This window comes from Pinus tabuliformis, chromosome 2_2, assembly GCF_031772625.1.
Source record: "Pinus tabuliformis cultivar Carrire ecotype Pingquan chromosome 2_2, CPIR1, whole genome shotgun sequence".
In the NCBI taxonomy this organism is placed as follows: Eukaryota; Viridiplantae; Streptophyta; class Pinopsida; order Pinales; family Pinaceae; genus Pinus; species Pinus tabuliformis.
This window is the reverse complement of record NC_142300.1, coordinates 1,267,708,382-1,267,734,804: the sequence shown is the minus strand read 5'-3', so window position 1 is coordinate 1,267,734,804 and position 26,423 is coordinate 1,267,708,382. Positions and strand designations below refer to the sequence as shown.

Sequence of the window (26,423 nt, the reverse complement as noted above, 5' to 3'; positions counted from 1 at the left end):
TCCATTTTTTGTTTGCCTTTTTCACTTTTTGTTGTTTTTTGTTTTGCCTCTTCTTCTAGCATTTGCTTTTGCTGTCTTCTTGTTCTCCTCTCATAGACCCTAACCTCTGGTTCTTTTACAGGGTTTTCAACATGTTCTTCAACAGGGATATGGCTAGGCTCTCCCTTTGTTTCCTGAGCTAGGGTTTGGACAAAAACTTTAGTTTGGCCTCTCCTTGGTCTTTTAGGTGCAGGTTGTCTTATGTTTCTCTGTCTCAATTGTTCTACTTGCTTGTTCAGCTCATGAGTATATAGTATTTTTATTAGGCCGTGATGACAAATATCATGAGGTTGCAACTCAGGTCTGGTTCTAGCTTTGGTAGACATCTTCAACAAACTTTGATGAAGAAAATAGGGCAAATTCATCTTACTAAAACCTGCTAAATGACATAAAAACCTCATGTGATACAAATAAGCCTTAGAGTACCTGCCTTCATAGGTGAAGAAGAGATGCATAGTCCTGAGAGCGTTAGACCATTCAGGCTTCAACATGTTCTGGAGGACTCCTATGTTCCAGTCTTGGTTCTGACAATCTTCCTTCAAGAAAAAGTTCAAGTCCACATTCTGTAATCTCTGCTTTTTAAACCACCTTTCACCCTCAGTAGGCAAACTCGTGGCCTCTGCAATGGATTCCTCGATGACTGGAAACTGTAGGGTTCTAATTCATGTTGTACTTCCATCAAAAGAGTATATGAAGTCATGACACCAACTCAGGTTGTGTCCATTGAAGCGTTGGAATACTGATTCCCAGCCTGCATTTCAGAACAGAGCCAACATTTCTGGATAAACTTCAAAGTACATTCCATCAAGGCTCAAAACGCTTCACATGACCTGATCGACCCATATTGCAAATGTTTTTGACGCTGAAAATGCCTCTACAACCTTGAATCACCTTGGCTGGACGCTGCAAACCGCTCTAGAACCTTCCTGCACATTGTAAACAAATTTATGGGTTTGTTGGAAATTACCGTTTTAGGGTAAACTGGGTATTTTAGGGTTTGATTTTAAACTTGTTCTTGGGCTTCAAAATGCAACTAGCTGTCAAATCATGGATGAAAATGGATAAGTCTTTGTGAAAAGTCACATAGGAAGTTGAAATGATAGGTTTGGCAACTCGAAAACCTAACTTTTAATTTTTTCGGTGAGCGCTACGAAAATATTTTGTAGCACTAGCTGTAGGCTTGCAATAGGCTAATTTTGCTGCAAAAAACTTAGGGAAAGCTTAGGGTTAGGTGAAATGACTTGATTTGACATGCCCCTAGGCTTATATAGCAATTTACACAAAAACTTTATAGGCCCTTTTAATAACCATGAATTTGCATAATGAACTTTATAAATATAGCCTTTGGACCTTTTAGAGAAAGATGCAAACCTGATGCTAACAGTTTCCAAGCTAAACATCAATGGTGCTTCCAAGTGGCAGTGGGGCACTATGAATGGTCTTGTGGGTCTCCAACTGGATTGAACATGTCCGTGCTTCGTCAATAAGGGCTAAAATGATGATACAAGCCCTCCCATGTCTCCTCGGGTGAGACAAAAACCCATCTAGGCTCTGGATCAACTACCAAGTGTATGATGCAAATATTTGGCCGACTGGGCAACGTGCTCCAAGTGCATCATTATCTTTGTATAGGTAGGGCATGAGCAAGTAATATGTGGTGCCGAAGAATCTCATGGTGTGGCTAATCACTGCTTTGCTGTGGTGGAGGCCCATGGCTCTCAATGCTCACCCTACAAGTGCCATCATGACCCTCTGGAGGGCTTGGATCCTGTATAGGGAGGCCAAGCCCAAGATGAAGACCCACTTGCAATCTTGTATAAGATCCAATGCGTCTCCTCACCTTCCAATACAACAATTCATTAGAGCAATTGAGTAAATAAGCTTGCAAATCAGGGGCAAAAGTGGACACTTCATAGTGGCATGCCCTTCCAAATGGGCTTTAGAATGTACAAGTGTCCCCAAGCTCAAGAAGGAGGTTAATAAAGGATCCTATTAGGTGGTCTCAACCTCTAAGGGAGTGACAGGTCCATGGTCCATTTGTCAAATGACAGGTGTTATGTGAAATAATGGTGGAACAGAGTGGGGTATTAGGGGAGGATCCAAGCCACATGGCATGGTACAAGGGTAGCTATAATGAGGGAAGCCCACACATGGGTGTATAAATGTAGGAGGGAGCAATCATGGTACATGAGTTACCTTGACCTTTGTTTTTCCACCCTTCTTCATATGCCTTTTGCCTTTTATTGATTTTTCTTTCTTTTAATTGCTCGGGCTCCAGGGAATAAGAGCATGATGCGTATGATATAACTGTGAATACCACCTTAAAGTTGGGCAGTTCATCGCCCAACTGAGGTTGGGACAATCCTGGGTTCCTAAATCATGCAAGGGGCTCACATAGGGGCCCTAGGAACTAGGGTGATGGCCATAATGATAAGGGGTAGAGCTCATGCTTGGCTTTTTCCCACGCGCTAAATTCTTATGTCCCGACCATCTTTTGCATTTTATGGTACATTTCCTGTTGTAAGTGGCCAAATTATGCTTTTAACTTTCTTTTTAGCTGCATCAACCTCTGGGGCATCATTCTAGGCCTGACCCAAGGTGTGGACAAGTGGAGGGGGAGGCTAACTCCTTGTGGATCCAATGGACAAATGTGGACCCAGATGGGAAATATGTGAAAAGGGGTTATAATGAGCGGAGGGGAGTGATATATATGGTGTTGCAAAGTGGGATCATACAACTAGAATCGGGGTTTCCCATGTAGTGCCACTTCTAAAGCTAGTAGCCAATAAAGGGGATTCCACGAGATAGGATACACGACTAACCACCAAGTTGGGACAAGGGAACAAGAGTATAAACCAAGCCCATTCTTTTTGCCAAATCCCCCCACTAATCCATGTCCAAAAGTGTCCATGACAAACAAGCAAAAATACCCAATTACATAATGAAATCCATACCTTCGGGGTTGGAAGACCCACCTTTAAACATACGATTATAACAGCTGGACGAGGGCACATAATGGCTGGCTTAGGGGGCAGAGAAAAGTGGCTCATCGAGCTATCTGGTGGCTACAAGGGGCTGCTGGCTGCCAGTTGAAGACATATCTAGGAGAAAAATTCTCCTATGGGTGTCACCCGCTGGTGGTGAGTAACAATACCTATCCAGACAGATTTGAAAGATCACTCCTCTAATGCAATTCGCAAGCAGCCCTAGCTAAGCCATCTAGGAGGGGCTGAAAAATTTCTCAGACCAACACCTTCCCCTTGGGCTATGGAGTCTATGTGATTCAAAATTCGGCTAAATCGTTCCTCAAGGAGGCTAAAAAGTGATGCCCTAGCACCTACTTTTCAACAATTACCCACCCAAGATCTATGGACTTTTATGGAAGAAAATCAAATTTCAATTCACTAGGAACATTCATCTACTTGTTATTCGATGAGTAACATGTGCAATTTCACAACCTAACAATCTTTACAATGATTGTCATTAAATTAGGGCACAAAAGAACTAGCTAGTTGCAATAATTCCATACATTAGACATTATTCATGAAAATCTTCTACAGAATCAATTACAAGATAACAAGAGATATATCCAATCCAAGGTCAAGAAAGCAACTCCAAGAGAAAATGAATTTAGCTCCCAAAAATATCGAAATGCATCAAGAGATCTTCAATAGACATCCAAGGAAAAAGTGCGAAATTCTCCAAGCGAAATAGATCCAAGTGTGATGATGATGATCTCTTTCAATGTGAGATATCTAAATATATTTGATCCTCTAGCCTAATCGAATTAGCCTAAGATACCCCTAAAATTATTTTAGTGTGTAAAGTAACATGTCTTTGGTGACAAGCCCACCCAAATAGCTCACAAAGTGAAGAATAAGCCATCCAAAATGATGAAACAATGGTGTAGGTGGGCCGTTGGAGGGTCTGGTTGAGTCCTCAAGGTGCCATAATGAGAATGTGGGCTCCATGAATGATAGACAATGGGGTGGCCCCTTGATCTCCAAGTAAAACATCATGTGGTGCTCCAAAGTGGCTTTGAGGCACAAATAATGGTCTCATGGGTCTCCTGGTGAAAAATAAGCCTGTAGACTGCTCCAAATGAGGGCACGAAAGATAGGTGCTTGGCCTCCCATATCTCAAGGATGAGACAAACATCCTCTAGGCCTCAGATTAGATGCCAACTCTGTATATACTGTAAAGCCGTCTGGGGGCACTACTTGTCCAAGTGCATCATCTCACATATAATGTGGGGCAATGAACAAGCTACTGAAGGTGCTGAGGCTGCCCATGGCATGAGATAATGCTCTGCCACATGATGGAAATCCATGGTTCTCAATGCATCCCCTACAAGTGTCAATATGATCCTTTGGTGGGCTTGGGCCCTAATTAAGTTGCCTAACCCATGATGAAACCACCTGCCAATCTTGTATAAGATCCAATGCGTCTCCTCACCTTCAGACACAATAATTCATTAGTGCAATTGAGTGAATAAGCTTGTTAATCAAGGGCAAAAATGAGACTTCATAGTGGGTTTCCCTTCCAAATTTGGGGCTTTGAACATGTAATGGTGTTACCTCCCTAGGTAGGAGTGGTTAATAAACAACCCTATTAGGTGTTCCCAACCCCTAAAGGGAAGGACATGTCCAAGGTACATCCTTCAATTGGTAGGTGTCATGTGGATAATGATGAGGTGGATTGGAACACAGGGGTCTCAAAGCCAAATGCCATGGGCTTAAGGGTGGTAATGACGAGGGATGTCCACATATTTGGGTGTATGAATGTAGGAGGGAGCAATCGTGGTACATGAGTTACCCCGACCTTTGTTTTTCCACCCTTCTTCATTTTCCTTTTGCCTTTTATTGATTTTTCTTTTATTTTACTTCTCAGGGCTTCAGGGGATGAGAGCATGACGTGTATGATATAACAACGACTACCCCCTTAAGGTGGGGTAGTTCGTCGCCCACTAGGGGTTGGGACATGCATGGGTTCCATAATGATGCAAGGGGCACTCATAGGAGCCCTAGGAACAAGGGTGATGGCCATAATGATGACAGATAGAGCTCATGTTTGGTTTTTGCCCATGTGCTAAATTTTATTGTTTCGACCATATTTTCCATTTTGTGATATATTTCCTTTTGTATGTGGCCATGATATGATTTTATATTTTTTTTTCGCTGCATCTACCTCCAAGGCATTATTCCACGCCTGACCTAGACATGTGGACAAGGGGAGGGGGAGTACCAGAGCCTTGTGGACCTAGAGGGGGAACATGATGAAACAGGGCATGTAATGTACGAAGGGGAGTGAAAAATGCTTAAAGGGAAAACAGGACTACACTACCAAAATCAGGGTTTCCCAGGTAGTGCCCACCTTAAAGCTGTACGCTAGTAGGGTAGATCCCATGGGACTAGGGTTGAGGATTAGTCCCCCAGTTAAGGTAAGGGAGAAAGACTACAGTCAAAACCCTTCCTTCTTCCAAGTCACCCAATAATCCATACCCAAGTGTGCCAAAGAAAAATAGGGATAAGCACTCGATTGCATAATGAAAAACCATACCTTTAGGATTGGATGGCCCACCTTCAAACATACGATCTCGACAGATGGGCGAGGGGACATATGATTGGCTCAGGGAGCGGAGACATCTGGCACAAGATTGGCTACATTGGTTGTTGTCAAGGGCTGCTGGCTACTGATTGAAGACAAATCTAGGAGAAAATTTCTCCTATGGGGTCACCCACTGGTGGTAGGTAACAATATCTACCTGAGGCAAAGTCTAGAATATTCTATGATTTATTTCTGTGGCAGAAGGACCAAATTTCTCTGTGGAAGGGCCGAGGTGTTCTGTGGTTTGTTTATGTGCCAAAAGGCAGAATCTCTGTGGAACAAGGAGGCTGAATCTTTGCACAAGAAGACCGAACTCTTGTGGACTAATCTTGTGGAAGAGGGCCAAAATCTGTGGTTCGTAAGGGCTAACTTGGTTTCCTGGTGAGAGGTTGAGCTACTCTTTTATGTTGGTCAACCATCTTGACTTTGATGTCTCTCTTGTTGAATTCCTTTTATAAGGAAAGGATTGCTGGGTTTTCCCAGGGTAAACTCTTGCGTTATTGTGGGGCTATCTCTTTATGATTCTCATGGTATTTTGTATTTACTGTTGAGCTCCTTTGTGTAATTACTTTGTGATAGAAAAATATTAACTTAACTAAAGAAGTAATTATCAGAATAAAGGATGCCCTAGTTTTTCAACACGTACAAGACAAAATCCAATGGAAACATTGCAATCCCCCCATTCCTAAAAAAAGGCCAGTTCGGTACTGAACTGGTCATTTCTGGTTCCAAACCTTGAACCGAACCAGTTTGATCCCCAAACCAGTTGGACCAGCAGGTCCGGTTTCAATAACACTAAATACCATAACCAAAGATATATATATATATTTCTATGTGGTTCATGGACCCCGGAGATTGGTGATCGCTACGTCCATGGAATATACATACCAGGTAGATCCACCCGAAAGGATCACTTCCTGCTGTCTCAACCACAAAGCCTGACCCAGGCTGTTGAGAGAATTGAACCTATGACCTCGATAGCAAAGGTGCTTTAACAGTGGGGACTCGATCAATTGAGTTAACCCTCCAGGCTACCATAACGAAAGATGCAAGGACATAAACATTGTAAAATTGTTCAGCTAGAAATGACTATTTTCATAATATGACCTATTCACAGTGTTTGTAAATGTTTATGATGTAACACATTCATTTGAGGCTTCACTTTTGATGGGGTGACCTCCATGCGTGCAGGTATTGCTATTAAATTTCAGAAAGGAGATAGCCCCTTTTCTACCAAAGAAAATGTCAACCTCAGAAGTGGGAAATGCTGAAGAATGCTCAGATGTCCTTGTAATTAATAGTTCCATGGCACTTGTTGTGCATAATGAAGATGCAAATGTTTCAGTTCTTGGTCATGTGTAATGTACAACATACTGATGCTTTTTGTAGGCTTGGAAATGCCTTTTTAAGTTTAATTGATGACTGTTTATAAATTTTTGTATTCCTGATCGCTTTTATTGTTATGAAGTTTAGATTAACACACCATTACAGTATTGATAATCACTTCATTTAAGAATGCAGGTATTTGGTAAAAGCTAGTTGGCAAGGTGGAGGTTCATTCACAGCATACACTTATGCTGGGGAGCTCCCAAGCTGTGCTTTTGGATTTAATAGTCATGGGGTGGTAAGCCTGTTCTTGTCACCTCATAGATGTGATAGCATTATGTGTGTACATTTGGAAGCTATTACAACATTTCATAGACCAAAAATTTCATGTGCAGGGATTTACATTGAATTCAGTCCCTCCAACAAAGGAGGAAGTTGAAGTGGGTGGCATTGGGAGAAACTTTATCTCTCGTGATTTACTTGAAGCAGTCAGCATTGAGCATGCATTACAAGTATGTGCATAATAAACGTTTAGAGTATAGTTTCATTATAATGGTCATATTGTACCTTTCTATGTTAGTGTAAATACAGTTTATGACAATTAATAATCATCATAAAGGTAACATAGGATAGTAATTAATAATGTCGTTGAATGATTTGTAATAAAGAGACATTAATGCTATCTTAAACAAATCAAGTCAGTTGTAACTTGTCTGGTTGGTTGTCCCCTCCATGAAACTGTGCACATTGTACCTTTCCGCTTTTCATTATCAGAATATCAAATACATTCTCTCTGCTCTGCAATTTTTCAGGTCTTCTCAGTTTGTGATAAATTTTGAAAAAAGGTTCTAGTTGCAATGATTACTTTCCTTGTTTCATCCTGTTTCTCAGATATTTTGTCTATAAGAATGTCAGGTTAAGCCGACATAGGAATATACAATTCTATAAATCACTTGGCAGTTCCAGTTTGTGTGCTCAATTTTTATGTTTCAAAAATATTGCATGCACACAGAGGGAAATGGCCCAATGGACTGAAAAAATTGGAACAATGCATTACATCTCAAGCTTTTTTGTATTAGTGAGATAAAGGGTGTTGGTACTAAGCTAACTCAATTACATTAATTACAAACTAACTGCACTGCTCACAAGGATATGGACATGCATGGTAACCAACATAATCGGACCTTTTAGCTAGGGAGGAACATAACTGCTAAGGCACCACACAGGGTGGGAGCATGCCCTCTAGAATACGAACCTGTGTAATCCACATGTCACCAGTTTGCTGTTAGGCCACAAGTCAACAGACTATATCCATTTATTTATCTATCTATCTATATAAATGAATAATAATAATAATCTAATTTTAATGTCACAGCCAACCAGACACCAAATTGGTGTATGAGATCCCCTTATTTAGGGTTAGGCTCTTGTAGGCATCATTGACAGGAGGAAGGTAGTTCAATGTAGATGTGCTTTTTGTTGGAGTTGAAGGAGGTCACAAAGGTTTTGGGAGATCATTGTTTGGAGCCAAACATATCATCATTGGATATGTGGGGATACCCATGGAGGCTTGGATGTGGTGGTGTTGGAGCATGACTTCTCATTAGTTGAAAGGACTAAGGTGGTGTTAGAAGAGAATGTCAAGAAGCAAACCTGTCAAGTGGTTTTTTCCTTCGAAATTATGACAATATCAATGATGTACCAAGTGATGGGGAGAAGAGGGATGATGTCAATCAAGCTTGTTACACCATACCTTGTATAGGTTGTCCTGTGTCCATTTCATGAGACCTTACATGATGACACTTATGGACTTCCCATATACTGGCTACAGATTAAGTGTGTTTTCATGTTATCCTTAGTGCCACTCTTATAGTTTATTTGACCCTTGGCCAACCAAGGGGGAAGGTGGCTTTCATGTAGGATGGCTTGGCACAATGAACTTGTCATTCCTTTTTCAATCTTTTCAGCATATCAAGTGGATTGGTCATGTTTGTAACATTGGTGGAGGTTGCTTCAGCGACATATCATGTATCGCTCATCTTGTTGCGGGTGCTTTTCCATGGTTGATCATTGTTGGAAAGATCTAGTATCCTCTCATTTCTCATGATGTTCTAGTCACTACTCTCACTTTGTCGTTGCATGATTGGTTCATGTCTTATTCCGAACTGTCACGCCTTCTAGCATGGTGGGGTACTTTCCTAGTGGTTTTCCTAGATATTATTCACATTTAACTATTAATTATTCATTTTGCGTAGGTACCATTGTTGAGATTTGTAGCTTGGGAGGTACTCCAAACCCTAGGGGACAGGGTTGTGGAGGAATTGGCACCCACAAAGTCACTTGTGGGTTAAGAACCCAAGGGGGTTTTACACCCAAAGGAGTTGGGCCAAAACCAAAAAAGAGATTTTATAATTTGACCCTTGGAGATGGAAGAGCACCCTTCGAGGAGCAAGCGGCAACTTCAAGCACCAAGAGAGGAGGTCTAGAAGTTAAGATAATAATTTTTGTATGATTTGCGTGGGCTTGTGGCACTTGGTTGTTAGCCTCACTCTCACATTAAAAACAATTCTAAGTCCAAATTATTAAATTAATTAAAATCATGAAAGTTAGGATTTAATCCTACCTTTCTAGATTGAGTTTGTTCCTCATGGTTAGGAGTCAGTTTAAGCTTAGTTGGTTGAGAGATTCTCTCCAACTAGTTAAGCTCCTAGATTAGTGTGTTGTTGAGATATTTTCTCAACCATAGTGTCCAAGATAGATGCACTATCTTGAGACAACTTCCTCATGTATTTATATGTATCATAAACATTATTTTAATAATGAAATTTATGAGAATGAGAGACTACAGGAAAGTCTCTCATGTCTTTTCCGCCATGTCTGGTTTTTCTATATGTCTAATATTTATTTTATGAGTGAGTGTGTTATTATTTGTTTATTAGTTTTCAACATTGGTGCACTCATTTTTTGTCAAAGTTCTGAGGAAGCAAATGTACCCATTTTTTTCAAAGGATCGAGATCGTTAGGACATCGGTTTATTGAGTCATTGTAAACCCATTCTGCAAATTTGTAATGTAAATGATGCTAGTAAGACCATGTATGTATGTAACAACCTAGGTAAGTTTATTATTTTTGGCAAAATTGGGAGGTTTTTCGTCTCACTGATTCATCTGTGTTTCTAAACACGGATGGTCGACAAAGTTTTTCCCTCCAACCTCACCCCAAAGCTAGGGTGGAATTTGTCGTCAAAGTCTTAGGTGAGTCCTAGTGTTTTAGTCGAGTCTTATGTAAAAGTGATTTGGGAATAATTTAAGCTAATTGGCTAAATTATTTTATTACAAATCACTTGGTCTACTAGATCATGTTGTGTCGCAGAATTGGGTGTGTAATTTGAGGGTCTATACCGAATGGGTGTTCCCCCTTTGAGGGTTGAAAATGTAATCATCTTATGTAAAAAATATTTTAGTGCATGGTCCCTCATACTTAGACACCATGGCTAAAATATTAGAGGGTGGAAAAAATATTTAATCCCCTCAAGTGTCAATTAATTAATTTTTCTGGCAAAAATTAAATTAATCCTAAGCCAGAAAATTAATTAATTAGAGTCAAATTTAAAGTCTTAGAGAAATTAAATTCTCCAAGTGGAAAAATTCGTGGGTATCAAAGAAATTAATTTTTGGAGGTCCCCCACCAAGGGAATATTGGAAATTTCAAGAAAAATTGGACCCTTGGGCCTTGGTGGTTAAGTCAAAGTCAATTTTTTGAGGAAATTAGCTCAAAATAATTAATTTTGAGCTAATAAAAAATGGGTTAAATGAGAAATTCGAAAATTCCTCAAAAATAAATATTTTCAATGGTGGAGATTAAAAGATGATCAAATATTTTTCGACGACTGAGATTATTTTGATGGGGATCAAGCCAACTAGCTGTTATTTTTCCACTTGGAGGATTTATCTATAAATTGAGAGTCATTTGTGTCTCAAGCCATCTAGTTTTTGGCTTATGTAACTCTGAAAAGCTGATGTAAATTACTGTCCCACTGGGAATGTTGGAATAATCATAATAAAGACTTTGGGGTGCAGTTCATGGTGTCTCTAATCTGATGATTTGTGGTATTTGTTGGGTACAGGCACTCCCATATTCTGCTTTATAAATATTTTGATCGTTATTTCATTGTAGGTGATAGAAACATTCTATTGGTAAGCTATTGGCTTATCTTAGGTGATCCGATTCATTGGGTGTTCTAATGATTTGCTCTTCAGAAATATATATTGTTTGCAGGTTCTCCAGCCCTTGGACTCCAAGTTCTTGAACTTTGGATAGAGGCCAACTATGTTTGGACTCTAATTATTTTTACAGTGTTCTAACTTCGCTAAGGTTGTGATTTATTTATCTTTTGAGATACATTTAGCTGCTACTAAAGATTTATAAAATTTCAAAACTTTTCCAAGCATTTTACATGTATATTTTGTAAATATAATTTGTATAATACACTTGTAAAATATTTTATTTTTCTGACCTTGGTTTTGCAGCTGGGGTTTTTTGGGGTTTGAATTATTTTTGAATTTTTGTATATATTGGGGTTTTGGGTATTTTTATTTTCATTTGTGCAGGTCAGATAAGGTGGAAAAAGCTGGATTGGAGCTAGATCTAAGCCCTTGAGGGTAAGATCTAGCCTCTAAAATTTTTGCAGGGCCAACTATTGAAGAAAATTTGCAGTAAATATGAAGATCTGAAGCAAATTTAGTTTTTGGAGCAAGGGTTCCGAAAATTTTTAGGGCTAAAGGGACCAACGTCCTCCTCCAAAGCCAATGTCAGCGCTTCATCTCCAGTGTCAGCCATTTTCGGCCTCTTGGAGGCTGGCCGCAAGCCTTAGAGGGCCTTGACCTCCTTTTTAGCCCTTGCCGTGGGTATTTTAGGGCCTTATAGGCCTGGTTGTGAGGCCTAGCCCTCTCGTCCTGCCCTCCCTTACTTAGCTGTGAGGCCTTAAGGCCTCGACCTCCCCTCCTCGGCCCTGCTTCCCTCTTGGCCCTCCTTCACAACCCCTCGTCATCCCTTCACTCTCCCTTCTTCTCCTCCTTGACCCTCTCTCTCTTCCCTTACCCCTCTTCTTCCCTAGATGCAACCCTCCAAGGGCTTGCGGTAGGCCTTCTAGGCCTCCATCCCCTCAACCGAAGGCCTATTTGGCCTCTTCCCAGCTGCTAGGCCTTTAGGGCCTTCCTTTCCTAAATGCTAGCCCTCTAAGGCTTAGCGTTGGCCTCTCTTGGCCCTAATTTGCCCTCTTTTCCATCGCTGTGGGTAAGTTTGATTTTGGGACTGAATACTTGGTGTGTTTTGCAAAGAAATTGGTTCAAAATTTGTATTTTTAGGTGGCATAATCATTGGAAATTTGGCATTTTGGGCAAGTGATCTTCAAGGCCTTGGGCCTAGGGTTTGACCTCTAAACCTTCATTATTTCACTATTTTATTACAACTTTCATAAACTTCTCATAACAGTTTTTTTTTTGTTGTAAATTTATTTATTTTATTTTATTTTTTTCTCCCAAAAGGAGTCCATATGCCTCAGCCTTATTGTTTGAGGTTGCGCCCAATCCTTACTCAAAAGCGATGGAATTATGTCTGCCTTGGTCAATAAGAATGCCGCCTGCACCTGCTTTCCCCAGGTTTGACTTTGATGCTCCATCCAAGAAAAGACGCGGTCTATTAAGATCGTTCATCCATAGGATGAATTCTTTCTCTTTTAATCTGATTTTCTAGCTCTTATTGACCTCTTTCCTTTTGGGTGTGTTTGACAGTTTAGGCCTGTTGTTTGCATATCTGATCCACGTTCTTTCTTCTTGTCGAAGCTGATTGAGGTTTATGGTTTTTGTTCCTTTAGCTGATAGGAATTCTGTTGCTAGCCCCCATGCTTTTGAGAGCACCTTGCCGACTTCTGGCTTATAGTTCTGGAATATTTGTTTGTTCCTTATGAGCCATATTTGCCAGTAGAGGAAGGAGGGTAAGCTTGTCCAATGTCTTTTAATGGTGTTCTTATTTTTGAGAGAATAAGGATACTCATTTTTCCATGCTAAATAGAACTCATTGAAGGGTAGAGATGGGTTCACATCTAGTTCCAAGGGACTTACAAGCAGAGTCCAACATTCTTTTGCAAGGTTGCAATCAAGGAAGAGGTGTTGGATGCTCTCTTCTGCCATGAGACACATAGGGCATCGAGAGGGCTCGAAGAATCTCACTCGACCTTCCATTGATGAGAGGGGCTATCCACGGGCCGATAATACATGCTTTTATTATTTCTATAAGCTCAATAGAGAAGCCAAATTTTTTGAGAACAACTGATAAAAAAGACAGATTGACTCTATCGAAAGCATTTGCCATGTCAAGTTTTAGAATGAAGCCCTGCTCATTTCTTGCTAAACTGGAATGCAGTGCTTCTTGAATGATCATGATATTATCCACGATTTGTCTGTTGGGAACAAACCCGCCTTGATTTTCTGAGATTAAATTGGATAGGAGAGGTTTTATGCAGTTGGCAAGGATTTTGGTGATGATTTTATATGATGAGTTGCATAACAAGATAGGCCGAAATCAATTGAAAGTTGAAGGTCTTGCTTCTTTTGGGACGACACCTGATAATTGTTATTGATGAAAATACTTGCAAGATGATATGCTTTGAAGGGCTAATGATGGGTAAGATTGTACCTTTTTTCTTAAGTTTGAGTTGTTGCAACTTACCTCTTAGAAATTTCTTGTTGGTAATTAATTTCCCTTTCAATATCTTTGATGTTTATTTGATGGAGAATCCATTTTGATGGTAAAATATCCTAACTTGAGTTGGTTGGATGGATATAGAAGATGGAAGGACCGAGGTGCCATGAAAATAAAACTTGATTTGAAATCTGAAAATTACACTATTATACCTCATACCAAGAATGAGTGGAGTTGGCCAAGGTGAATTCTTCAAATCTTTGCTTCTTGTTCTTGTTGGCTCAAAATCTACCAGGTCTTCTGAGATGCCTCATAAGAAAAAATCCATACAAAGACACAATAATGAGGTGGATGTTGTTGAGAAATATGGAGGCTTAGCATTAAGGTGATTTCTCTTTCAATGATAATTGCTTGTGAATATCATTAGCTTCTTTTTACTGTATATTATATTTCTTCATCAAACAATTATCAAATCCATACATCATGAAGATCACAAAAGAATAATGAACACAAGATATAGGCTCCAAGCCTGGGAAAAATCCCTTCCCAAGGGGAAAACATAGAAAATAAATTCTCTTCTTATAGAATCGTATCAAAGTGAGAGATCCAAGACCCAAGACCAAGAGCAATATCCCCACGAGCGCCAAGTCAACCCTTTATTTTGCCATGCTTTTGTTCCACAAGGAAAACTCAGAAAAACCAATTCATCCTTCCTTCATCAGCCCTTAGGAAACTCGTATTATGCCACAGGAGGAGCTCACATTACTTCCACAAAAAAATCGCATCTATAGCTCTGCAACTTTGCATATCTTACCACAAAAGCACAACAAATCTCTTTCAGAAAACTCGCATCATACCTGAAGATTAGCTTTTGTTAAGTTTAGGTATATTCTATGATTAGAGCAATTTATTTCAGTTTTCACAGTTAGCTCAATATATTTTCCAGATTAGCAATCACTTCAGCATTAAAGTAAACTACAGATAGAACATAAACATAAATCGCAAAAAACAAGTCAAGACAAGAGGACACAAGATGTGGCGCTAGCCAGGGACAGACCCCAATGTGGGAAAACCCTTGATCAATTCTTCTTATATGTTCTTCAATAGTTCAATAGAGAGAGAGAGAGATAGTACATTTACAGCAAAAGTCAACACTTTGACTTATCTAGATAAGAGCATAGATCATCTCTAAGAATATGATACATGAGATCAGTTGAAGACATGCTGTTTCAACTGATTCTCTAAGGTGACTCCTTCATCTATCATTGTGTTGTATCTCGTCATCATGCTGCACCTCACCGTGCTGCACCATGTTGCACCCATCATCACATTGCTGGACCTCATGATTGCTGCACCTTATGCTGCACTGCTATCCCATGTGCCATTGTTGAACCATGTTGCCATACAGCATGTCTCATGTGCTTGCAGCACCATGCTTGCCACAACTGTCCATGTTGTTCACGCTTGCCATGCTGGTCATACTTCCCATGCTGCCTGTTGACCACTACGTGTCAACGACCCATAGCAGTACACCCCCTTTTTTCGCAAAAGGGATAGTCCCTGATCGATGTGTTCGTGCCGTTCAACTATCATCATCAGCCTGATCATCATGTTATATTGTAAACCCTTTCTGCATGTGTAAAATGTAAGTAATCTCGGTAGATCCGTGTCGTGTATGTAATTGCCTAGGTAAACCTACTTTTCTGGTGATGATCTACATTCCGAGAGGTTTTTTGTCTCATTGATCCATTCTCGAATGGTCGGCAGAGTTTTCCTTCAGCCTTACCCCAAAGCCGGAATGGAATTTGTCACTGGGATTTTACGGGATTCCTAGTGTTCTAGATTGAGTTTATGTAAAAGTGATTTGGGAATAATCCTAACTATTTGGTTAGGTTATTTTATTACAAATTGCTTGGTTTGCTAGATTATATTTGTGTCGCAGAACTGGGTAGTCTGTGAGGGTCTTTTGCAAATGGGTTTTCCCTCTCGAGATGTAAAAAATGTGAAAATCATGATGTAAAGTGTCTTGCAGGTTGGAAAAATAATTTATCCCCTCATAAGTTAATTAATTAAATTTTCTGGTAAAAAATTAATTAAAATCCTAAGCCAGAAATTTAATTAATTCTAGGTCCTAGGTAAATTTAAATTCTTCGAAGGCAAAATTCGTTGGTCCTTCAAAATTAAATTTTAAGAGGTTCCGGGACTAAGGTAAATTGATTATTTTGCTAAATTTTAAGCCTTTGGTCCTTGGGGTTAAGTCAAAGTCAAAATTTTGAGGAAATTAATTCAAAAAATTTATTTTTGAATTAATTAAAATGCATTAAATTGAAAAATTCGAATTTCTTTAAGAATTTAAAATTTGGACGGATGAGATTAAAAGGAATTTTGATCCTCATCAACGGTCGAGATTGCTTTGACGAGGATCACTCGAACTAGCCGTTGAAGGATTTATCTTTAAATAGGAGGTCATTTGTCAGTCAGTTTATCCGATCTTTTGATCATGTGCTAAGCGAAAAGCTCTCTTGTAATCTTTTTATGAGCAATAAAAAAAGACTTTGGGGTTAATTTCTGCTGGTGTTACTCTTCGTGGAAACACTGTAAGATGTGTCATTTTCATGCATAGATTTCTTTTTAACCATTGATGATAGCTTTCTGAAGAGTGATTTGAGTACAGGTATCTTGCTCAGTCGCTGGGGTTTGAATGATAATTTAAGTTTTGAATATAATAGCAGGTATCTCTATTTATCTGAATTTTATTATCGTTTTCTCACTCTATGTTGATGGTTGAATTGAGTTTTGTAGGAAAGTCTTGATTTTTAGATCATCGGGCGTTCGGGGAAGTTTTCAGTTGGACCAGCCAACTCCCGATCTGTGTTTTCTAAAGAGCCTAGCTTAATTTGATCCCGGGCTTATCATAAGATATTTTTTATGGGTGATGCATGAAGGGTTTTGAGCTCAACACCTCCTTTAAACTTTAAAAATTTTATTTTTTTCTCTGTGCTAAATCGATAGATCTGGCTGTTGAGAGCCTCAGATTATCAGATTTGGGAGCGGAGTTGGACTCACACTCCCTAGATCTGATAGATCTACCATTCATGTACATAGATCTGTAATTATTTTTGGTTTTCTGACTTGGGTTTTCTGGGTTTTAGTTTTTTGGGTCATTGTATATATCATTTGGGTGTTTCTTGTTGTCTTGCAGCTACAGATCTGAAGGAGAAAACTGTGTAGAGTCCAAATCTAGGCCCTGGAGGGTAAGATCTAGATCTCTGGGGTTCATTAAAATCGTTTTCCAGGGATATTATTCAGACATTTTGCAGTCCAGGGTTTTAAATTTAAAACTTTTGTTTTTAATCTGGAATTTTTTTAAGGGTTTCACTGTTAAATCTGAAGCAAGTGGATTCGCAAATTTTAATTAAGATTTCTGGAAAATTTTTAAGGGGTTTCTGGGCCACCATTTTGCTGATTGGTTTCTTTGATTTGCTGCTTGGTTTTTTTGGGGTTCACTGTGCATTTCGAAATTTTTTAGAAACCCTTCTTCTGCAGCATTCCTGCAGTCATTTTCCTCCTTTCACGTTGCTGCCGGGCCTGCATCACAAGCAAAAAAAAGAAAAAAAAGAAAAGCGCAGTATCCTTCATTCCTTCATCGCTCAATTCCGCAGCCTTTCTCTTAGTGCTCCATACGCTGTCCCTCTTCCATAAACTTGCAGTTTTCGCTATTTTCTCTGCCTACTCGCGGATCTCCTCAAACGCTGCCCTTTGGCCACAACATTCACCTCCAAACCCTCGCTGTTGCTGCTATCTCATACTTCCCATCCTCACTTTAGCTCCACTGCCCGATAACCATCCTTCTCCTCCACGCAGATCCACCCACAACTCTCAGCCTCATCTAGACTCGCAGCCTCTTCAAAAACTTCAGAAAATCCATTGCAAACGCTTTCTGCTAGCAACAACGTTCCTCCATGCAGTCTCTTTCCCCCATGGCTCCCTTCCTTCATACCCTCGCTATCCATCCGCCATCAAACCCTCATTTTGTGTCAAACTCCTCATCGTTCCTCGACTTGCAAATGCAAACAGCTCCTCTCCTCGCTCCGCCGTCAATGCATACCTGTAGAAATAATACAACAAGCATTCGATTTTTTTTATTATGTATGTTTATGAGTTAGGATTAACCTCCTTTCGATTTTTTTATTTTTGTTATGATTTAGCCTAGACTTATATTTGATTTCATTCTTTGCTTAAAAGTTAAAAAAAAAAAATTAGATTTTGTTTTCACTTTTATTTTGATCCCATTTTATTTCATCTTTTGATTTTTTATTTATGATTTTAATTTTGACTCAAAAAATATAAAAGTTTCAAAAAATCTAAAAAAATAAAAAATATAAAAATTCTTTTGACATTTGATTTTTTCCTTTTTTTTTTATTATTATTTGAAATTCTAAAAAATTTAAAAATCATAGCTTTTAAACAAAAAAAAAACTAAAAATATAAAACATCAAAAAATTCTAAAAATATTAAAAAATCTTCAAATCCTAAAAAATAAAAAAATCCTAAGAAAATCTAAAAAATCTTAAAAAAAACATTAAAAAAATTAAAAAATCCTAAAAATTAAAAAAAAAAGTTTAAAACTTTAAAAAATTCTAAAATTTAAAAATGAAATAAACTAAAGTAAATTAAAGTAATCACACTTTAACATTACAAATTTTTAACGTGGCCTACGACCCATTAAAAATTCGATTCATTAACCCTTTGATTTATTTTACTTATTCATTTTTCACATTGAAGTTATTGCCTAAGGAATAATTAAAATTAAAATTTGAAGTTCCTTAGTGTTATTTGGTGATTAAATGCATTTTTGATATTTCTCTATTGTCAAGGTGCGATAAACGTTTTAAATCATATTGACTGTTGGAGAAAGTTAATTGAATCTAGATCTAGGCAGTTAATGAAAATCATTTTCAATCTGGAATCTCTTGCATGTTAAAGTTTTGGGCATTTACATTAATTGTTCATGATCGTCACTTTGCCACATCTATAAGTCTTCTCTTGATAACTTGTTTTATTTAGTCTATGGTTAATTCGAATATTAAAGGCACTGGTCTCTAGTCATTTATATCTTGCGATTGTGTCTTATTTTAATTTATCCATCTAAATTGACCGAGACTTACTTTAGATTCATCAAGTTGTCCATCATTAAAGTCTCCTAGAGCCTGTAATCCACAGGCTTTCTCATCCATTTACCTTAGGGACTACCCCCCTTGATTTGCCTAGGAGAGAGTCTAACCAGAGTGAGTAAGGATCAAGAGTGACAACCCTTACTCTGAGCATTGTCGCGGTGCCTAGACACTTTGTGCGACAACATTTTTTGGCGCCGTTGCCGGGAACATTTTATTCTCAGCGTTTCAATGACATTTCCTCATCATTCTTCTCATTTCTCATCTTTTCATTTGAGCTGACAATGACAACATTTTTTGGCGCCGTTGCCGGGGATAGAGTTTTTCTGTCCTTGGTTCTCACGACATTTTTTCTAATCATCTAATCTTTCATCTTTTCTTATCCCATCAACACAACATTTCTTGGCGTCGTTTGATCTTTTCATCGCTTTATTTTTCGTCATCTCATTAATCGATTCAACTACACTTTTAGCACCTGGACATTTCGGTTTGTTTCTTATTTGGGTGGCGACTCCACTTATTCATCCATTATTTCTCAAACAAGAAACCCTCCCTTATATCCAGTTGTTTGTCTTTTGGATCTTAGAGCTAGATTCATGTTCAAGTGGCAACTCCACTTCTTTCATTTCTTATAAGAATTTCTACTAGCAGCTCGCCTCTTGTGGATCTCTTGATTTTCTTGAGTAGGGGTCTCTCTCTAGCATCCATTTGGTCCCTCCTTATCCCTTCAAGCAAGTCATCATGGATGATTCGTTTACCTCGTGTCATTTTATTGATTTTCTCCATGATACACCGGAAGAGGCCATTCATAAATTGCCTTTGTTCTTGGGTGGTGATTAAGTCCCTGTTAGAAAGCATCTACGCAGGGTTGCTCATACAATATTCAAATATTGTAGTTCTCCCTAGTATATTCATGAAGATGTCAAAATGCATCTATTTGCCTTTTGTTTAGAGGGTGATGCTTTGAATTGGTTTCATAATTGTCCTGAAGATTCTTTCGCTTCTTTACAAGACATCGTCAATGCTTTTACAGATAGATATGGTGATCAAGGTAGCTCGCCTTGTGCCCTTAACATTGTGCAACAGAATGAGAGTGATCTTGTAAAGGAGATAGCCGTCAATGAAAGATTTCAAGACAATTCTCCATATCAGAATGAGCCATCCACTTGTACCGTTGCAAGACAAATCCATGACAGTGGAAAAACAGGGACAAGTTGTCAACTCAGTGTCGACAATGAAAGGGAAAATGATAAGCAAATTCTAGAAAAACTAACGCAGTTGGTAAAAAATATGGAGCTTAAGCAATTTTTTTTTATAACTGATTATGTCAAGGATATGAGGACTTTGTACACCCACCTGGAAAAACGTGATAAGGAGATGGAAATCATGAAAATTAAAAACTCTGATCACGTAGCCACCATAGTAGAAAAATGTGCTCAGGAAGTGGAAACCATGAAAGCTAATCATGACAGGGAAATTAATTCTATGCAAAGCAAGTTATTAGCCCAAGAGGAAAATATGACGATCATGGAATTTAATCATTCAAATCAAGTAACTGCCATGGAAACAAGTTATCAAGAAGAAATAAGTTCGATTCAGAACAGAATGTCAACTATGGATGAAGAAATGACCATTATGAGATTCGATTATAATAATCAGTTAGCTATCATACAAGCATATCCCGAGAAAGAGGCTAACTCCATTAACGAAGATTTAACTAAGAATGAAATGATCAAAGAAGAAATTAAAAAAGGTCAAATTATAACTCATGACACCTATGTAACTAATCCATCATTCCTGACAGAGCATATGCAACATGAAGAAAGACATGTCACGCATGTCTTACATACTTCATTCAAGAGTTTTGAAGCAGAATGTTCCACGTCATTAGTGATGCAGCCTGCCACAAAGAAAAAACGCAAGAGAAAGAGAATGAGAAAGCGATTTGATACATTAGATGGCCGCGAGCAGCTTGATTTTCGGATAGGAAAAAGTCCTACCGTATGCAGGATTGGACATGGCATATTCGAGAAACAGTTGACAAATTTCTCTGGAAGTAGGCAAATGCTCCGTATGCACTATATTGAAAGCATCTGATGCCATGGGGCATCTTTGTATTATATTTCTAACCTTATGCCCTGTTATTTCAGTATTTCATTTTGTAGTTAGATTTGTGTTTTTCATGTTGTTAGACTAGTTAATAAATGAAGAGCTTATATCTTTCCTGTGCTTAACGTTATATGATGATTTTTGGATGGACGTTACTTATGTTATGTTGTGTCTTGCATGGATGCAAATTCTGGATTCTCAAATTCGTCCAGTGCAGCAATGTGTCCCCAAGTAGAGCCAGATGTTGACCACTACGTGTCAACAACCCATAGCAGTACACCCCCTTTTTTGGCAAAAGGGCTAATGCCTGATCGATGTGTTCGTGCCGTTCAGCTATCATCATTAGCTTGATCATCATGTTATATTGTAAACGCTTTCTGCATGTGTAAAATGTAAATAATTTCAGCAGATCTGTGTCGTATATGTTATTGCCTAGGTAAACCTACTTTTTTGGTGATGATCTACATTCTGGGAGGTTTTTTGTCTCATCGATCCATTCTCGAATGGTCGACAGAGTTTTCCTTCAGCCTTACCTCAAAGCCGGAATGGATTTTGTCACTGGGATCTTAGGGGAGTCCTAGTGTTCTAGATCGAGTCTATGTAAAAGTGATTTGGGAATAATCCTAACTATTTGGTTAGGTTATTTTATTACAAATTGCTTGGTCTGCTAGATTATATTTGTGTTGCAGAACTGGGTAGTCTGTAAGGGTTTTTTGCAAATGAGTTTTCCCCTTTGAGATGTAAACAATGTGAAAATCATGATGTAAAGTGTCTTGAGGGTTGGAAAAATAATTTATCTCCTCATAGGTTAATTAATTAAATTTTCTGGTAAAAAATTAATTAAAATCCTAAGCCAGAAATTTAATTAATTCTAGGTTCTAGGTAAATTTAAATTCTTCGAAGGCAAAATTTGTTGGTCCTTCAAAATTAAATTTTAAGAGGTCCCGGGACTAAGGTAAATTGATTATTTTGCTAAATTTTAAGCCTTTGGTCCCTGGGGTTAAGTCAAAGTCAAAATTTTGAGGAAATTAATTCAAAAATTTAATTTTTGAATTAATTAAAATGCATTAAATTGAAAAATTCGAATTTCCTCAAGAATTTAAAATTTTGACGGATGAGATTAAAAGGAATTTTGATCCTCATCAACGATCGAGATTGCTTTGACGAGGATCACTCGGACTAGTCGTTGGAAGATTTATCTTTAAATAGGAGGTCATTTGTTAGTCAGTTCATCCGATCTTTTGATTGTGTGCTAAGCGAAAAGCTCTCTTGTAATCTTTTTATGAGCAATAAAGAAAGACTTTGGGGTTAATTTCTGCTGGTGTTACTCTTCGTGGAAATACTGTAAGATGTGTCATTTTCATGCATAGATTTCTTTTTAGCCATTGATGATAGCTTTCTGAAGAGTGATTTGAGTACAGGTATCTTGCTCAGTCGCTGGGGTTTGAATGATAATTTAAGTTTTGAATATAATAGCAGGTATCTCTATTTATCTGAATTTTATTATCGTTTTCTCGCTCTATGTTGATGGTTGAATTGAGTTTTGCAGGAAAGTCTTGATTTTTAGATCATTGGGCGTTTGGGGAAGTTTTCAGTTGGACCAGCCAACTCCTGATCCGTGTTTTCTGAAGAGCCCAGATTAATTTGATCTCCTACTTGTCCTTCTTCCTGAGAGGACACTGGGTAATGTAGTGGCCAAACTCGCCACACCTGAAGCACTTGACTTTAGATAGGTCCTTCTTCTTCTTCTTCTCCTGTCCCTAGCTATGACCCTTTGATGCAAGGGCCACATTCTCCTCTTCCTTCTCACCCTCGAACCTTTGCTACTGCTATTGTGATGGAGCTCTTTACTATAGCTCGCCTCATCTCCTCCTGCTACATGTCTGACCACATTCCATCCCATCTAGGCAATGTGTCTCGGCCCAAGATACTTTGGACAAAGACTTGCCACTCCTTTGAGACACTGTTCAATGTCAAATGCACAAGCTTTGTCGGTTGAGGCGCCTCCCCAACGACTGCAAGTTGATCCTCGATTTCCTGAATCCTGGTGAGGAAGGGATCTATGCCTTCACCCTTTTGCATCCTTATGTTTCTCAGCTTCTCCTACTAGAACATCTTCCGTTGCTCGGAAGGATTTTGATACAGCTGGTCGAGAGCATCCCACATCTCCTTGGTAGTGTTCTTGCCAGATATATGCGAGACTATATGGTCTCGGACACCATCCAAGATCATTTTCTTCGCCTTCACCATCTCTTTCCTGTACTCCTTTAGCTGATTTGCATCTTGCGGTATTGCCACTACATTATCTACATAGGCTTTCATGCCATATTCATCCAATAGGAAGGATATCCTGGCTTTCTAGATGACAAAGTTGGAGGCTCGCTCCAACCTATCCTGATCTCTAAGCCCAGCTGTGGCCATCTCTGAATCTGGTTGAAAATCTCCCTCTTCCCTCTGCTCGACTGCTGAATCTGCTACTTGCACTCCCTTTTGGAGTAAGAAACTCTGCTCGCAACTATTGCCAACTACAATGGGAAAATCAAATTTCTAAACTAGAAACCCTCTGATAGAAATTCTCTATGTGTGCACTGTCTCTTCCACCCGACGTTGATTCTGCTCTAGCAATTGTTGCAAAACCCTTCTACACCCAAACAAGGAATCTGCCCAACGAAAATACTGGACTATTGGGAATCACGATAGCCGTTAGACCAAAACCTGCAGGTGTTAGTCAACGATCACATCGCCAGAGATAAGGATCCATGAGAGGTAGTTAGTCCATGTCGCAAAACACATAAGGAGCATTGGTTTATCCAATATCCAACAATCTCCCCCCAATGCGAGCCAGGTGTGTATCGAACTCGTGACCTATGCTCTGATACCACCTGTTGGGAATCATGATTGCTGTTAGGCCAAAACCCGCGGGGGTTAGTCAACGATCACATCGCCAGAGATAAGAATCCATTAGAGGCAGTTAGTCCATGTTGCGAAACACAGGCAGGAGGACTAGATTGGCAGTGGATTCAGGGAGTGCGTGTGGCAGGCAACGCTAGGGTGATACAGAGCCTGCACAAACCACTTGGACGACTAGCTTTTTAGAGGTCAGAGAGTGCCAGGATTGCTTAGAGTGAGGGTAAAATCCCTCAACAATGTTTTGCCAGTTTTTCCGTTGGATAGATTCACTAGTTTGGCGATATTTATTGAACTCCGAATTTTCTCATTGCTGCTTAATAATAGAAACCCTCAGCTGCTGCAACGGTTTTCTCAAGTTGGGTTTTTTCGGGGACTTTTGTCCAAAAATAACAGTGTCATATTTTTGTGTGTGCACCAGTATTTTCTCAGTTTCCAGTTTATCTTCCGTAGTATTTTTATTTGTGAAGATTGCAGTGTGATTAATTCGTTGTTGCCGTAGGAATAAACTGCTAAATTAATTTACAATTAGAAGAATTAATCCCAGTTGCTGCAATAGAATTTTAGTAGTGAAATTTTCACATTTTATCAGAGCGATTTTGATCAGACGGGGAAGCTCAGAAGCAGAGAAGAAAATTCGTTGTTCAGTGGGAGCAGTTGGACGAATTTTTTGGGGGCTGCGCAGTGCCTAGCTAGGCAGTGCAAATTTTTGGGTAGTTCAATTTTTCAGTTCGGGTTGGCAGAAAAATTTTGCTTGCCAGAGTGAGTGATTCCAAACGGCAGTGGGATTACCAATAGCTCATATTTTCACTGAGCAAATTCCTTGTCTGGGCACAGAGGGTTTTGCAACAGTTTGCTAGAGCAAAATTAGTGTCGGGTGGAAGAGAAAGTGCACACACAGAGGGAGGAATTTCCAAATTTTCCTAGAGGGTTTCCAGTTCCATTTTCTGGAGGACATCCATAATTTTCCAATTGTAGAAGGATGTACGAGTTTGCCAGACATGCCAGTTCATGTTGCAGAGATTATAATTCGAGTTCTAGTCACCAGAGAAGGACTTCCGGAAAGGTCGAGCAAGTAGTTTCTGAAGCAGCTGAAGGCAAAGCGAGGCAGTCAGAATAGTCCAACTAGGGCTGCTAGTTGGATGATTCCCCAAATTAGGAGAAAAGTTTTCTCCTAGGAGGTTACCCATTTTGGTGGGTAACAATTCTCAACTCCAAAATCAGCAAGAGTTCATAAATAGAGTCACCATGATGAGATGAAAATCTTCAAAATAACACCCCCATCTAAACACCATGAAGCATAGTCTTCAAGAGTTACGGGAAATGGAATTTATCCCTAGCAATGACACCAAAATGTTACCGCTAATTTGTCATCCTGAATGTGTGAAATCCTGAAGCACCTAGATTTGCATAACTAGGAGGTCAACCATTTGTTATGAATTAAAATTCATAACTCAATAAATGTAAATTATATATATATATATATATTGACAATAAATAAATTAATAAATTTAATTAAGATAAAAGTCATTTAGTTTTGAATAGACATCAGTTCCCAAGGGACGTGTCTTTGGGGTTCATGGCCAGTCAACTCCTATAATGGAGAACTGTCATAGCCTTGTAATAATCATCTTTTGCATCTGAATAAATAGATATAATTGAAATTCATCAATGTTTATGAATATTAAGCATTCAAGAGTAAGTTGGTGCTACATTGGTATCAGAGCGTCGAATCCTCCCGCCTGTGTAAATTCATTCATCCATCCCACTCCTCCCTCACACGATCAACACTTTCCACTGCATTGCACCTTCGTTCCCTATGCGCTTGTTGACCATTGGAGTGGCACCTGATGATTATATGAAGACTCCATGCCAAAGGATGATCCAGATGACACTTGTACCATCAGATATCGTCAGTGAACAGAGTTTTTTAACTCTACTTCTATCTTCTCATCATCTTTCTTGTACCCAGATTCCACACCCTACGGGGAATTGTAATAAGTGATACTAGTAATGATGAGTTTTGAGTCTGTAACAGGCCTAGGATGTTGGGACTCGATCAGCAAACGAGTACACCTTGGAGTGTTTTTTTATCTGGTTAATTATCCCTTCTTTTTCAGAGGCGGATAATTTTCTGGGTTTTTTCACTCATTTTTTACCCCAAAGCCGGGGTGACGGTTTGAAGGTTGAGCCCCTAACACATCTTAGTGTCTAGAGTCGATGTATATTACCATACTAGATCACACAAAAAATTTCGTGGAATTTGGTTAGGTCTAAGTAGTCATTTTTTAATTTTTTAGATTTCCCGCAAGTCAAAAATTGCAAATAAAATTGTATTTAAATTGTAATAAGTGTAGTCTAGAGAAGTTGTATGGGGTATGAGTAATCAAAATTACACCTCTCACTCTCAACTTTCTACTATGACACACTTTGAGGGGTTAATAATGTGTTTTGGACCCTCAAAACCCATTTTTCCTAAGTTTAGTGGGAAATTTGGCAATTAATTAAGCCAGAAATTAAATAAATGGAGAAAAATAAATATCCACACATGCTAAATGT

General features: G+C 38.9%; 1 protein-coding gene across 5 annotated transcripts in view; it reads left to right on the top strand.

The window, feature by feature from the left end:
- Positions 1–26,423, top strand: part of LOC149198107 (uncharacterized) — a 183,460-nt gene that overhangs the window by 92,283 nt on the left and 64,754 nt on the right. For 4 of the 5 annotated variants that reach the window (XM_089406091.1, XM_089406092.1, XM_089406089.1 and 1 more), the window contains exons 3-5: positions 6,838–7,004; positions 7,168–7,270; positions 7,368–7,484. In XM_089406091.1, the coding sequence (XP_089262217.1) occupies positions 6,838–7,004; positions 7,168–7,270; positions 7,368–7,484 (387 nt within the window). The remainder of the gene's footprint in view (positions 1–6,837; positions 7,005–7,167; positions 7,271–7,367; positions 7,485–26,423) is intronic. The other variant, XM_089406093.1, reaches the window with a different exon arrangement.